The sequence below is a fragment of the Acipenser ruthenus genome, unplaced genomic scaffold (genome assembly GCF_902713425.1).
Source record: "Acipenser ruthenus unplaced genomic scaffold, fAciRut3.2 maternal haplotype, whole genome shotgun sequence".
In the NCBI taxonomy this organism is placed as follows: Eukaryota; Metazoa; Chordata; class Actinopteri; order Acipenseriformes; family Acipenseridae; genus Acipenser; species Acipenser ruthenus.
Genome location: NW_026708636.1, coordinates 17,262 through 32,603, shown reverse-complemented (window position 1 = coordinate 32,603; position 15,342 = coordinate 17,262). Strand labels below are relative to the sequence as shown.

Here is a 15,342-nt window from a genome sequence, read left to right as displayed (position 1 = left end):
ACAGTCCTTAAGAAAACACTCCTAAGAACTCGGCAAGGGCCCAATGTTTCAAAACTCCATTTAGAAGCCATTTAAAGCTGCAGTATTTTTTTAGCCAGGCTTCTTTAGTGGAAGGGCTTTGCCTATTGTCGTTGTTTGTCATATCTGAAAAAGACAATACAGAACTAAAATAAACAACTTTAATAGCTCTAAATGACAAGTAGAAAAGTAAATAAACACAAGCTTCAAGGCGGCAGTATGAATCAAACCAGGGTAAATACTGGGCAGAAACTCAAAAATAAAAAGGTGTTTCATTAATTAAACTAGAAAGAACTAAACAACATCCCAGGCTTTTCTTTTTACATCATTACTATTCCTTTATAATTAAAGATTACATTACTGAAGTAAGAAGAAATATATGTTTATTCTGCAGGGCTTGCATTAACTGCCCCAAATCATTTATTTTTTACATGAAAAATGAATTCCAATTTAGAACCAAGGAGCCCAAGCTACAACTTCAAAAGGCATATATGACTAGTATTAGCAATACTGTTTTATTTATCATGTTGCTATTTAAACTTCATCTTTGGCAAAAGAGTAAATAGTAGCTCCCTAACCCGAGAGCGAGACTCTCAGCAGTCTTGTCTGCTTTTACAATTTGCATGTGAAACCTGCCAGCTTGCATTACAGAATGCTAACTGTGGGGAGCACAATGGCAAATCCTCAAGGGGTTTTGTTGATGTAGTCAACCACTAGGACATCTCAGCTCACAAAAGGAGATCCCCAGGTATGCTAAGCAGGGATGAGTCAAAGATTCAGATTTTTTTCCCTTCTCTTTAAGTTGTAATTGATGACTTTTGAGCTAAATATAAGGCACACATTAATAAACCTGTTAATTACTCCAGAGCTTTAGCTCTATGGCATTTTAATAAATCATTACATGATAGAGTGAAGAACGATAGTAAATACCCTTGTTCAAGATTTTAATATTTTTTTTATATTTTGATTAAATGTAGTTAAATACACTATGAAGGTGAGTAGAAAATCAGAACCTTTTGCCTATACCTAATTCTAAGATAGATGTTAACATAGTGTAGATCCAGGCCAAAAAAGAGGTGTATACAAAGCCATTGTAAATATTACACGGTTAAGGTAAAGTTTGCAATCTATAGTCCATTTAAATTCTAAATGCTGTGCCATTTTCGCAAAATAAATATTTATTTTCGAGTGTTACTGCTTATAACCGTATAGCCATAACATTATCACAACATTCTTATGCTGTCCAAGATAGATCAGCATGAACAGGGATTTATAGAATATTTCTATTGATACCCCCATACCCCTACCAGCACAATACAGTCATTCTTAAAAAGTTGGCAAATGTGACATGAAAGAATATAGTTAGTATCCAAGTTGTACAAAACTTATATGGGACTAGCCTGAGTAGCCTTACTTGAAAGAACAGTTAAGATGAGCCTTCTCTACACAGGACAGTACCACAGCTTGTCTCAGCTTTTCATAGACATATCATTAGTATTAGTATTATTTATTTCTTAGCAGACGCCCTTATCCAGGGCGACTTACAATTGCTACAAGATATCACATTATTTTTACATACAATTAAATTTTTTTTTTTTTTACATACAATTACCCATTTATACAGTTGGGTTTTTACTGGAGCAATCTAGGTAAAGTACCTTGCTCAAGGGTACAGCAGCAGTGTCCCCCCACCTGGGATTGAACCCACGACCCTCCGGTCAAGAGTCCAGAGCCCTAACCACTACTCCACACTGCTGCCAAGGCTATATCTCAGCGGCACAAATCAGTCATGAAGCTAAGTACCTGTATCAGCTAAATATAAGGCTTGACCAGTCAGTTACTATAAATAAGACAAAATCTTAGCTCCCCATAGAAAAACAGCCATTTCAGAAACTGGCATTTCAATGCAGAGAATGCTTTATTTAATGGCACACGTATTTAGACTGTAGTCCAAGACCACTTTTTTGCTTTATGTTATTCTGATAATCATAATTCTTGATGGGCAGTTTGGAATAACAGTGTCGTATAAGGAAACAGTAGACTGTACGGTACTAAATTGCAGATCACAATAAATTTGTAGTTATTTACTAACCCCAGGTGCAATTTTTTTTAAAGGACTATTCAGAAGGATACCTAGCCAAATCAGATTGACAGGCAGAGCTGTCAGAAGGAGTTCTCCAAAGATGTTGCTTATGTTTTGTGATAATAGCATTTTGCATTTTATAAGAGACATTTGCTGGTCTCTTATAAATAGCTTTTCCGACACTTACATCTGACAGATCATGCTGGACCATTTAAATGGAAATTGAAAACAATAGGAGACGACAAGGATTTTCACTTAGGAAAATGAAATGTCCCTTTCCGTAAAAAAAAAAAAAAAAAAAAAGAAATGCAGTTGATTACACATCCTGATCAATGAGTTACACTGATTTTGAATTTAGAACAACTAACCCCAGGATTACATTTTAATGATGACATCCTTAAAGCAGCTTTTAAAAAGTACCACATACTGTAAATATGATAACGGTGTGCAATTATGTAATGCTAATACTGCATACAATACTAAAAACCACGAGATGTCTATTTCCCAGTTGTTTGTTTTGTTATTTGGTACTTTTTAAAAGCTACTATAGTAGCGCCATAATACAAATTTGACCCTAGGGTTAATCAATAAGAAAAAAGAGATTCTGTTTATATTTTTTGAGAAAAGAAAAAGCTATTTTGTATTATCATAACAACTTCTAATGTATTATGTGAATAATGAAATACATCACCAAAGCGAATTAACCTTTAGGGGCTACCTTTAGTTCAGCGTAGTCATAATCATGTTAAACCGAGGCTATGTTTCAGCGAACATAAATCAGTTGTGAAATAGCAAACATCAGATACATGCTGCGGTCGAGGTAAGCTGCGTACCTGCCATTTTTTGAAATACGCACTCAATTTAAATTCAATGTGTAAAAATACGCATAGCAATTTTGCTGCACAGCTTGTCTAAAACTTCCTATAGCAACTACATCTCCCAGAATACAATGTCTTCAGTTACTAGGAAACTGTACAAAAGAAAAACCAACCCAACAAATATTATCCAATCTTTGGCTAGCCCTGTTGTCTTTCCAACCAATCACAGTAAGAACAGGAAATTCGCCAGCTAGCTACACAGGTTGAAACATTAACACCCCACTCCAGCTACAAATCCAACTGGAACCATCATCAGAGGTAACCGCTAAAAAAAGGTGCCTATAATATTAAACAAACTGTTTTATAACTTATTAATGCATTTTCTTATTTTATTTATCTGTATGGCTTCATATTGAAGTTTTAACATGTTCACAGAGTTTTAGAATGTAATGTGAAAATATGAGCTGATAAAGAACCTTGCAGGTTGTACAATAGTTCAAAGTAATATTGCAGTAAAAATCAAAGGCTCTTTTTTAATGTCTACCCCATTACCATTAAAGTTTGTACAGTACTTTTCAAGATTACTCATGACTTCATGGTAATGTTGCATTGTACCCCCTGAAAATACATTTTACTCTCTCAGTGTCAGAATTAGAGGGTAAGTTACAAGCAGACCCAAAACCTTATCTGGAGCGCTGGCTACAGATACCATTCTGTTAATGAATAAAAAAGTAGCAATAAAAATGGGTTCAGTTCCAAATAAATGAAATCATTATTAAGATTTTAGATGTATTTGTTTTTACTTTATGATACACATTTCAAAGTTTAAAACCTCTAGTAACCACTTAAACAAGCCTGTCTTTGTGCAAGGTTTTCTAACACTGGGAGATGTGAAATACACTATATACACCCTCAAAGAAAGACCTAAAATGCCGTGTACTTCAGCCGTGTGCTGTTATGATGACCTTCGTGGTTTAAGTAGTGCTTTCTGCTTACTCGAAAATAAATACATTTATGTGGATGCAGATTATTACATTTTTTATTGTATTTTGGTATCAGTGTTTTAGTTGCCCAGATCAAAAGGGGGGTAGTTGTTGGTTTCTGCTTATCTTGAATGTGTTCGAGAAAAAAAGTGAGCCTTCTGTAATTACACATTTGTATCACAAATTCCTTTTGGGTTAGTACTTTAGCAGAAGAGATAAATTAAAATGTATCAAAGTGTAACCCTACTATGGGGACTTTTTACTAATAGTAAATGTGTTTATGTTTCTTCCATGCTTGAGTGTTTGTGTTTAATTGTGGGCAGGTTGCCATTTAGGCTGAATTACAGTTGACTGTATCTACAATAGAAATATACTTCACAGAGGAACCCTAAAGGTACTAGTTAATGTAATAAAATGATAAAACCTGTCAGGTTAATTGCATAGTTACTGTACAGACCATTTGTAATTTTAACCTTATATTGTACCTGGTGCATTAAGTGAATTCTGGTCAAAATTAAGTACTTTATTGTTATAGCATTGGTTTCCTGACCCTGGGTTATAATTTTAGTAATTATTGTTTTTAATGGAATATAATGGGGATGCTGTGGGCAGTTAAACATAGCCACAAATAAAATGTTTTCAGGTACAGCCATAACACCCAGTGAAACTATTGTTAATGTATAACTTTGGATTATTCATAATAATAATAATAATAATAATAATAATAATAATAATAATAATAATAATAATAATAATACATTACATAAAATAAATATTCGTTTAAGTGTTTGCTCTTAGGCTTTGGAAAGCATAAACTATAGTTTGATCCTTCCTCCTTAAATAGAATACTAAATAAATAAGTCTATTAAATTAATTTGAATCATTTGCAATATAAATAACATTAATCTATATCATGTAATATATATATAATCACAATGAACTACTTTATTTTATATTGTTAGAGCTCAGATCCCAGGATATTATTTTAGTAATGAATGCATTTAAATGTATTCACTTTATACAGGGTTAGTAAAGTGTTATCTTGATTTTTCTATATAATGTGATGAGTACCTTTATTAAAATAAAGTGATAAATAAAATGTGCTTAAAAGCTAATTTGCTTTTAAATCTAATAGTGACCTTTTATATTCTAACTCTTGTTGCCTAGGTACATTTCTTTTTAAACACAATCAGAATTTTTTTGGATTCATGAAGCAAATGTATTATTCTCCAAAATCCAACGTAATTTCCTTACCACTTAACATTTGGTTTAAATCAGTTTGGCTGCTATATGAATTTAAACTCAATGTAAATCCCTCTCTTCAATACAAATCCTTTAATGCATATTATGACTCCTACCTGCTTTTGTCGTGTTTATTGATTGTTCCTGGTCCCCTTCCCAGCCCTGCTACCCCAGCAGCTCTCTCGCACCGGAGAGGGTCTTTCATGACCTGTCAATGCAGTCTACTAATTGGTCACTTGAGGGGCTTCCTGGGGAGGTTCTGTCTCTCATGAGCACAGAGGCAGTCTGAATCTTTTATTCGAACTTCATACTCTGGCATTTTTTTTTCTTTAATCACATCAAAAATGCATAAGGACCAATATACGCATTTACAACAAAATTATTTAAATCTCTGGCCTTTTTATTTATTTTGTATTAATGTGAATTATCAGTGTAATTATAATAATTATACATATTACAAAGCAGTACAGTTTTCAGTCATTATATTCGATAGACAGTAAAATCAATAACTTAGGTATTATTTCAGCACTTGTTTCTTCTTCTTCTTCTTCTTCTTCTTCTTCTTCTTCTTCTTCTTCTTCTTCTTCTTCTTCTTCTTCTTCTCGTTCTTTATATCGTTCCCTAAAGTCACAGCATTAATATAGAATAAGCTTCATGTCAATCAGCCCCTTACATGCACATTGCCTGAAAATGACACGCTTGTTTTACACAGCACAAGGAAACACTGGCATGCACAGTGTACAACACACATTCCAGAATGCTTTTTAATGATTACATGGAGAGTCATGGAACAGTATTCACAGGCAATTAGAAAATAAAAGGCAGTTGTTTATTTTGTTTATCTGTCATAGCTTTACAGATCCTGCGTGATTACAGCTAATTGTGGGACCCTAAACAGCTATCAGCGCGTCACATACTTTGATGTCGATTCCACTGTAAGTTTAAAAAAAAAAAAAAAAAGCAGTTATCACAGTCAGTAAATTGCTAACACCTGTAGGTTACTTGTCGACTCTGTTTGCCTTTCTCTTTCCAGTTTGATACAAATTGTTTCACTTAGTATGTGGAGAAGTCTTGTGGGAGCACGCTTATGCAAATCATCATCTCTCACTGCAGCTAAATCTGTGCTAAAAAAAATATAACAGAGCCTTATTCTGAATGTACAGTACATCTTCAAATGAGTAAAATCAGCAAGGTTTGCAATTCTTACATACTAGATGCATTTTCATTTTTCAGATTAGGTCTAGATAGGCTGTAATAATATATAATAATAATAATTTTAAAGATAATTGACTTATTTTCAAATTGTAATGCATAACTTGTTTTTTTTCCTCAAAGATTTTGTTTAATGTGAAATAATAAATGAAATGTTGCTCTTTAAAAATGCAGCAGTGTACCAGTTACTGATAACTGCAAGAATGTATAGAAATTTAGAGCAAAAAAAAGACTGTTATGATTAGACTGCTGCATTTTTACAGTATTTTACTGGTTTCTTTAAGCGTGTGTGGTAAATTTAGGGGATCCCAGAGCAAAGAGTTGTGTTTTTATTTCTTTCAAGAAACTCAAATTACATGAGAATAGCAAAGGGTAAACAAGATGAAGAAAATTTGAGAAGAGGGTGTTCCTCTTCAAACTAAGCATTGAGTTGTATGTTTTGCTTATAGTTTTAACCCAACTGGTTACAAAAAAAGAACATTCAGTGTCTCATTTCAAATATACAACTTAATAGAGATCATGTGATTGCAGTGCAGATAGAGCAGTTACATTCAATTAAAATGGCCTGTGAAATAGGCCGACACATTCAATTAGATGCTGTCTTAAAGTTGAGAGAAAAGAGAAGCTGTGCCATTTCATATACCTGCCAATATTAAAAACAACAAAGGTGCACAACAAGAATAAAACAATGACATTAACAGCCTTGCTTTTTCTTTCTTTTTTTTTTTTTCCTACATACATGACCACATATCCCATAGTAATTTTGTGCTGGAACAAAAGCTTAAAAAACCTGTCCCAGACGGCCTTTAATTAATGTCCTTATGGTTCTCTACATGATCATCATGCCTATAACATAAACCAATATTTTGCTTTAGTCGATCTGTATAATGTAATGGTAATAAAAAAGTATGCATATTCCACATAGGGAAATAAATTAATTATCAAATAGCTCATTAATTAATAAACATATTAGTTGAAAACAATGCTAGTGAAAGGGCAGCCCTGATGTATTACCTGGTCAATATCTATTGATGTTAAGTGGGAGCTTTCTGCAGTGGGTTAGTGTAAATTATAAACAAAATCTCTATTCTCCCTCACACACATCTGAGGAATAATGCATGTGGGTTACTGCAGGGCTAGCACTGACATCGATCTGTATAGAGAACCCGATTTGAAGTCTGTGTTAATTGCATATTGTTTTGTGTACCTGTTTTTTTTTTTTTTTTTTTTTTGGTAATTAAAAAAAAAAAGCAACTTCAGGTCTTCCAAGGTTTCTGCTAGAAGAGTTCATTCTCTGTGTCTAACCTACCAAGCATCCCCAGCAGACAGCAACTAACTGAATATGCTTTGTACTGACACTCGGAACCGTAGACTTGCATTACCTGAAAGGGTGCATGTCTGTAAGGATAATCTCTTTGTGGAGACCAGCATTTTCATGAAATAAAAATCTCCTATAGACTCCTATAAGTCAAGTACTGATGTTAGAGTTGTACTTGCCCATGGCATTGCTACAATGGCTTCTTCAATAAATTCAAATGATACATTTGGCAGTTATTTGGCAATTACAAATATTTAACTAAGGTCAGGCTTATTAAGTAAACTACACTTACAAATAAACTAATTATAATAAACATAAGAATATTTCTGGGATAAACATGCTTTAGACAAATATCAAAAATGTTAAAAGTATAGGCTGTAGGGCTAGGGTAAGGATAGTTGTCAATGAGCTTTTGGCATGATTCTTTAGTGATTTTTGACCATTCGTCAATTCAAAATTGTTCCAGTTCATTCGAATTCTGAAGACTTCTCTTGTATGCAGCCTTCTTCAACTCATACCAATCGGATTTTGACTATTCCAGATCGGGACTTTGACTATTCCAGAACCATGATTTAATTCTTCTTTAACCATTCTGAAGTAGATTTTGATGTGTGCTTTGGATCTTTGTCGTATTGGAATGTCCAGTTGCACTTTAAATCAAATTCTGTAATGGAGGGTTTCAGATGATTGGCCAATAACTTCTGGGATGCTATGAAATCCATTTTACCATGTATTGGAACTAAATTTCCTGTGCCACTAGAGGAAAAACAACCCCATAGAAGGATGTTACCACCTCCATCCTTGAAAGATGGTATGGTGTTCTTTTCTTTGTACGTCTCACCAGACTTTCTCTAAACGTAACGACTATCAGAGTGACCAAATAGCTCGATTTGTGTTTCATCACTCCACAAAACCTTTGACCAGAACTCATATCCATCATTCAAGTGCCGTTTTGCAAACTTTAAGCAATTGTCCCTATGAAGTTTTCCTAAGAGTGGCTTATTCCTTGGCCTGCGACCATTGAGACCTTCATCATGCAATACTCGACCTATGGTTGAAATGGAAACCCCAGTCCCACTTGCAGCCAATTCACTTTGAATATCTTTGGCAGTCAATCTTGGATTGTTATTAACCTTCCTCAAAATTCTTCCAGTCCTAGGGAGCGTTGTGACAGTACCACGAGTCTTGTACTTCATGATAATAGAAACAATAGTTGAAATTGCGATACTCAAATGCTTGGAAATCTTCTTGTATCCTTCTCCAGCTTTATGACTTTATAATTTTCTGCCTAAGGTCTTCAGATAGCTCTTTACTTTTTCCCATATTGACTTATTGGTAATGGCAGCAATCATCCTATGCCTAACCCTTTTATACTCTCTAAGAATGTATACCTATAATCCAGCATTTTCTAGACTTTTCTAGAATTAGCATCTAAGGGTATGAATACTTTTGAATTAGCATTTTTGGAGATTTGAAAAAAAAATTGGTGAAATAAATAATTGTAGACATCTTGCCACTTGTACTGCATTTGCAGGATACATTGTCTTTTATGTATTTATTTGTTTGTATACTCATTTATAAAACAATGTCATTTGTGAATGTAGTGCTCATGTTCATCAATACATTTCAATCTTGGTCTGACAGAACCACATGCAATTCAATCTCTCGACTCAAACAGAGATGGACCTAAATGTGTGGTGGTTTTGTGGACAGCTATTCACTAAGTATAAGACCAACTAATTTCACTTTTTTTTTTTTTTATTTCTAAGCAGACGCCCTTATCCAGGGCAACTTACAATTGTTACAAGATGTCACACTATTTTTTTACGTACAATTACATTATTTTTTACACATTATTTTTTACATACAATTACCCATTTTTGCAGTTGGGTTTTTACTGGAGCAATCTAGGTAAAGTACCTTGCTCAAGGGTATAGCAGTAGTGTCCCCCACCTGGGATTGAATCCACGACCCTCCAGTCAAGAGTCCAGAGCCCTAACCACTATTGTTTCCAATTCAAACCTAGGCCTCCAGAATACGTTGGTGTGAATTGTGTAGGAGGATACTTTCAAGGTGTTCACAAGCTGCTCCTATTCTATACATTTTGAGACCAAGGTGTTTCCTTGTATTTCTGCAGGCCATCCGCTGCACACTGGTAAACTGCACATGTGAATGTTTCCAGCCTGGGAAGATTAACCTGCGCACCTGTGACCAGTGTAAACATGGCTGGGTGGCACATGGTAAGACACCAAAAAAGTTTATTATTATTATTATTATTATTATTATTATTATTATTATTATTATTATTATTATTATTATTATTGTTGTTGTTATTTCTGTATTTTTTTACTTATGTGTAGCTATTTGTTACATACAACAACAAAATAAAAGTGTTGATTCATATCAGTATTGATTCACTGTCAGCTAAACAGTATTCCTGTTTAGCTGACAGTGTATTGGGTGCTTTGGTTATTTATTTATAAAAAAAAAAATCACCTGGATTTTCAAGGAGGGGCCACACATAGGTTTTCATTACATATTGATAGGATCAAGATTCATGGACAATTACCACATACCTTAAATACCCTGCAGCGTTTGTGCTTAATATGGAAATGATAGTCACAGGTAAGGGCTCCAACATTAGTAAAACGTGAGATAACACAGGGGCAAACAACACCTTTTGGCAGATGATAAGATTAGGAGTGTTTTTTTTTTGTTTTTTTTTTCCTTAGCTGCAGTGCAAGCTGTTGGTATATAACATAGGGGTAAAATCTGTGAGAATTCTCTTTTGGGACAATGTAAATATATATATATATATATAGTACCCATAAAATGTGGGTGCTATAAACGAAAAGTAAAAAAACACATGGTTATGGAGACCAAAGTTACATTAAATTCCTACATCTGAAATCTGTTACAACTTATATTGCATAGCACGATCTGAGGGAATTTAAGACGATCTTGAGATAGCTCTGTGTGGTAAGTAATATTGTGCTGACTGCCTGTTTCCCAGGGAAAGTCTAGCCAACTAGTGATGAGATAACACAGAATAAGTCTGCTGCCATAGACAAGGCACTATATTGCCATGTAAGACTTGCAACCCTCAAACAGGGAGCCTTGGTTTAGTGTAGCTACAGCCCCAGTTTAGGACCGCTGCACTGACACCTCTTCCTGTATGGCTTTGTCTCATGCACTTACTCCTTGCCAACCCACGGCAGACAGTTACAGACCCAGTAAAACTGCCTTTTTAACACTGAATGTCATGAAGCCATGACCTGCTGGTCTGATAGATGTCCGTCCCATTTCCTTTGTATTTGGAAAACATTTTTAAATGAAAGCATAATATAAATTTGTAGGCCAAATATAATTGGGCAATGTAATATATGGAAGAAAAGAAACAAATGTGGTGGATAAATCAACCTGACCCTCTGCCTCATGTCTTTGTTTTTCTATGGACAAATCAATTTGCTATGCAGAATCGTATAGAACATAATATGATATTAAGTACATGTTAGGAATACGTTGATGATGTAAACTCTCTTTATTGCAACCTACAAAGCAAGTATGGTTATTCTATAGAAAACTCAAATCAGGAAACCAACTAATGCCTTTATCAGTGTAGTAGTTCTAAAGTATAACACAGGCTCAATCAAAAGCCCCATTAGACCACTAGATTCTTAACTCAGTCTCAAATTCAGTGAGCATAGCTGTTTGAGCAAGTTATACCTGATTCTACCTGTTTCACAAAACAATATTTCAAGACCGTTTTGTAGTCAAAATGATTACAAGGTAAACATTTGCTTTCTTTCAGTTTATTTCTTTTCTGTAATATTAAACCACATTTAGCAGATCACTTCTTAAAAGTGGTTTGTAAAACTGTCCCTTGGCCACTCAGCTCCACAGTGGCAGCAAGTACAGTACAGAGAGATCCAGGGACAGGAGAAAGAGTCCTACTGTCTTATTCCACACTTGTATAGTGTTTGCATGGGAGGTAAATTATTAAGTACATATGAGTCCCTTAAGCCCGCTGCACACAGCCCGACTCAAGCCGTCCCGACTCATCTCATCAGAGTATGCACAGATTCTGGGATCAGTTGTGCTCAGTTTTGGTTTGACGTCACAATTGAGTTTTTCCCGACTGGGTGTCGCACACTGCTAAGGCTGAATTACTGACCACAACTAGATACTGGTTATTACTATGTATGCAGATTTAATACTGCCCTGTACACATTTTTGTATTAACTTAGCCCAACATAGCGACCCTCATGGCATCGTATGCTGATTAGACGGCGGAGACAGCGCTGGCAGTGTATATATTATTAAAAAATAATGATCTGAGTTTTAGAAAACTAGCGTCAATGTTTAAGCTTTCAGTTTTGTCAGGATTTTGTTTTAAAAAAACGCCACCTGTCATTATTTTTTATCCCAAATCAGTCGACACAAGGTCTATCCTTCAATTCACAGTCAATTCTTTTTAAATTCCTTACTATTCATGTTTTCCGCCATGAAAAAAGAGGAACATAAAAGAAAACACCTGTTTGGCTTGCAGGAGTTGGCCAGACAGTCAGAGAGCGATCGTCACAGGCCCTTTTTTTAAAGACCTGTCAGGAATTTTTATTTCATTTCATCTGCACATTTGCAGCAACTCTGACAAGTAGTTCTTCATTTTTTATTATGTTCATGTCTGGCAGAATCTGTTGTCAGGCAAAAACCTTGTCAGCGGAAAACCTGTCGTAGGATCTGAGGAGACAAAAACAGGTGTCACACAAGCAGTCAAAACTGCAGAAAGAAAGAAGGGAAGGAGGGGGAGATTAGGATAAAGAGGGAAAGGCAGACAATTACATTAATGCCACTGCTTTTATCTCATAGATGTGTTATTATCTCATGGTGCTGAGTGTGCAATTGCCTCAAAGAAAAGAAGACAGGAGACAAGGGGAAACTTGATAGTTATTAACTGAAGAGACAGCGTGCGTGTCAAAGCTGGATGGGGTTCAAAGTTTGCAGTGAGAAGAAGAAGAAAAAAAAAAAAACGTGTAAACATCAGTGTCTGTGAACTAATTGTGGTTCTGCTGCCGGCTGCACAAACCTAGTGGCAATCTTGGCTTGGAATGACATCATAGAAAATATTGATGAAAGATCTCATTGAGAAATGTTTTAATTGTATTTTGTGTACAGCAGCTTTTTGATTGTGCTCGAGTTTTGATATTTTGGTTAGGTGTGTTTCACATACACTAGTTTGGGAAGCTTTCAGCAAGGTATCAGTTTAAGTGGCTAAAACCAAACCACTTAATGTTATGACATCAATTAAAATCTTTTTATTGTTTACATTTTATTTATATTTATACTATTGGACATAGCTAAACAAGGGGTTACTACTCACAGAAACTACTGTAGTTATTTCTTCAATTAAAGCAATATGCCTTTTTTTGGCCCTCTGAAAAGCCTAATGCAACAGTAAGTGTGACACTGTTCCCAATTAAAAGCGTTTTAATGTGTGATTGTGGAGTCCAAAGACCCCAGTATAAAAAATGTAGCAGTTAATTTGGTCAAATTTGGTTTATAAAACATTTGTAAATGCAGCTTAATGAATATTCTCTAATGCCTTATTTTATATATTTTATATGAACTCTGTTTAGCATCTATAAAGTCTTAATAATATATTGATAAATTGCACATTGTGGAGGATAGTACAATAAATCGCCTACATCCCCAGGCAGACTGAATTCACTTTTTTCTTAACACAGTAAAACATTAATGCCCATTTGTATTTTTATGTTATTGTATTGCTGAAAGGGAGGCACAAGATCAGAAAAGAAACTAAACCAAATAAGAAAATACATGCATACCTTAATATACAGCATAATCACAATTATTTACCAGGCTTACTAACTAGTGTGCTGAATATCTGAGGTGAGGTGGCTTTAGAAATGACTAGCTAGGGGACTGAAAATCTCTCTTAAAAAAAAACGTGAATTATAGAACACACAGAACAAGTGAGAAATTATATATAAAAAATGCAGGTGGTATAAAGTATCCCTTTAACTATTTTGAAAGGCATGCCCTCTGCCGAGCAGTTTGTTTCCTTTCCAGTGCCTCGACTCATCATAACTAGTGTGTTACTGCACCGTTGTTATATTCTGTTCTCTGTTTTGCTTCCCCCTTCCTGACTACCGCTCAGCGCTGGACAAGCTCAGCACCCAACACCTGTACCACCCGACGCAGGTGGAGATCGTGCAGTCCAACGTTGTGTTTGACATCAGCAGCCTGATGCTGTACGGCACGCAGGCGGTGCCTGTGCGCCTCAAGATCCTGCTGGACCGGCTCTTCAGCGTGCTCAAACAGGAAGAGGTGCTGCACATCCTGCACGGCCTGGGCTGGACGCTGCGGGACTACGTCCGGGGATACATCCTTCAGGTCAGTCACCGGCCACTCACTTTTCATATTCAGGACTCGAAAAGGATTCCCTTTACCAAATCATCTTGAGTGCCACTATAATTGCCAACAGTTCTGCATCACCTACAATATTAGACTTGAGACATAATTTTAAAACATATTTTTATATATATATATAATTTAGATATTTTATTTTAATCTATCATGTAGTCAAAGAAACTACAAAATGATATCACAAAAGTCTACCAAAAGCCATAATATGAATACAGTATTTCATGTTAGATTTCAAAGTGTCACACTTCTAAAAATGTTCAGTTTTTCATTAAGTATATGGAAAACTACGAAGCAGTATGTAATTCAATACATTAGCGTAACAATATTCAGCAAGTTTAATTCAACTTTATGAAGCAAAATCAGTCAATTCTATATGGTGATGCAAAATGTTTGGCCATAGCTGTACAATGGTCCATTAGTACATGGTACAGCAGTGGTACCATATTCAAAATGTTACCTACCAATGCTATCACAGGTTGCTACTGTAGTAGAACTACTGCATGAATATTTGTGTCAAATTATGGTCATTCTCTGTTCACCTGACAGTTTTGAGTAAATCACTGATATTAAAAGGTTATCCCAAAGGTGTTTTACAAACTTTTTCTGAAAGGATGTTCTGAATAGGAATGCTCTGACTGCAATGGCTTCCATTGCGTCCAGATGTGAGCCATATAACATGTACCATGGTATCATCTTGACAAGAAATCCACAACCTGTTAATCTGTTAATTTAGATGGTGTTCTATAAATCTTTCCAAACCGGGACCAAACCTCCATTAACTCCATGACCAGGTGTTATCTGGCACTAAAGGACACTAACAGAGGGCCACCCTGAAACTAAGAAGTATATACAGTATATGTTATCCTCTAGTCCTGTATTAGCTAAAGCAGCCACAATAAAAGTATGTCTTAAAATCTGGGGGGTTCAGATTTGCATAGGTCTATATTGGATGCAAGCAACATTTAACAATTTGTTAATAAATCCTTCCAACCACATTGTTCAAACTACATGGTCACAGATCCAAATAATCAGATGGAATCCTTCATCACATAGGCTAGTATTGTGCTTTGTTTGCAAGCCAAATATGTGACACCCAGCACTGCAGACAGCATGTTATAATCCTTTAATTTATCGAAAAACAAAACTCAACAGTTCCCTCTCCAAAATAGTGCTATTGTTTTATCAATGTTTGTTAACATTTCTTAACCTTGTCCAGTATGT

At 35.2% G+C, this 15,342-nt stretch overlaps 1 protein-coding gene across 1 annotated transcript; it reads left to right on the top strand.

The window, feature by feature from the left end:
- The first annotated feature begins 1,006 nt into the window (after nucleotides 1–1,006).
- On the top strand, nucleotides 1,007–14,184 carry LOC131734970 (zinc finger protein basonuclin-2-like). The gene is made up of 3 exons (XM_059021477.1): nucleotides 1,007–1,012; nucleotides 9,812–9,914; nucleotides 13,853–14,184. Exons 1-3 carry the CDS (start codon nucleotides 1,007–1,009, stop codon nucleotides 14,155–14,157), a joined length of 414 nt encoding a protein of 137 aa, XP_058877460.1. The 3' UTR covers nucleotides 14,158–14,184.
- The last annotated feature ends 1,158 nt before the right edge of the window (nucleotides 14,185–15,342 follow it).

What these genes read in the sequence shown, in the direction of transcription:
- LOC131734970 (XM_059021477.1), top strand. An exon ending in ACATGGCTGGGTGGCACATG is followed by an intron (nt 9,915 to 13,852) that starts GTAAGACACCAA and finishes ACTACCGCTCAG; the next exon opens with CGCTGGACAAGCTCAGCACC.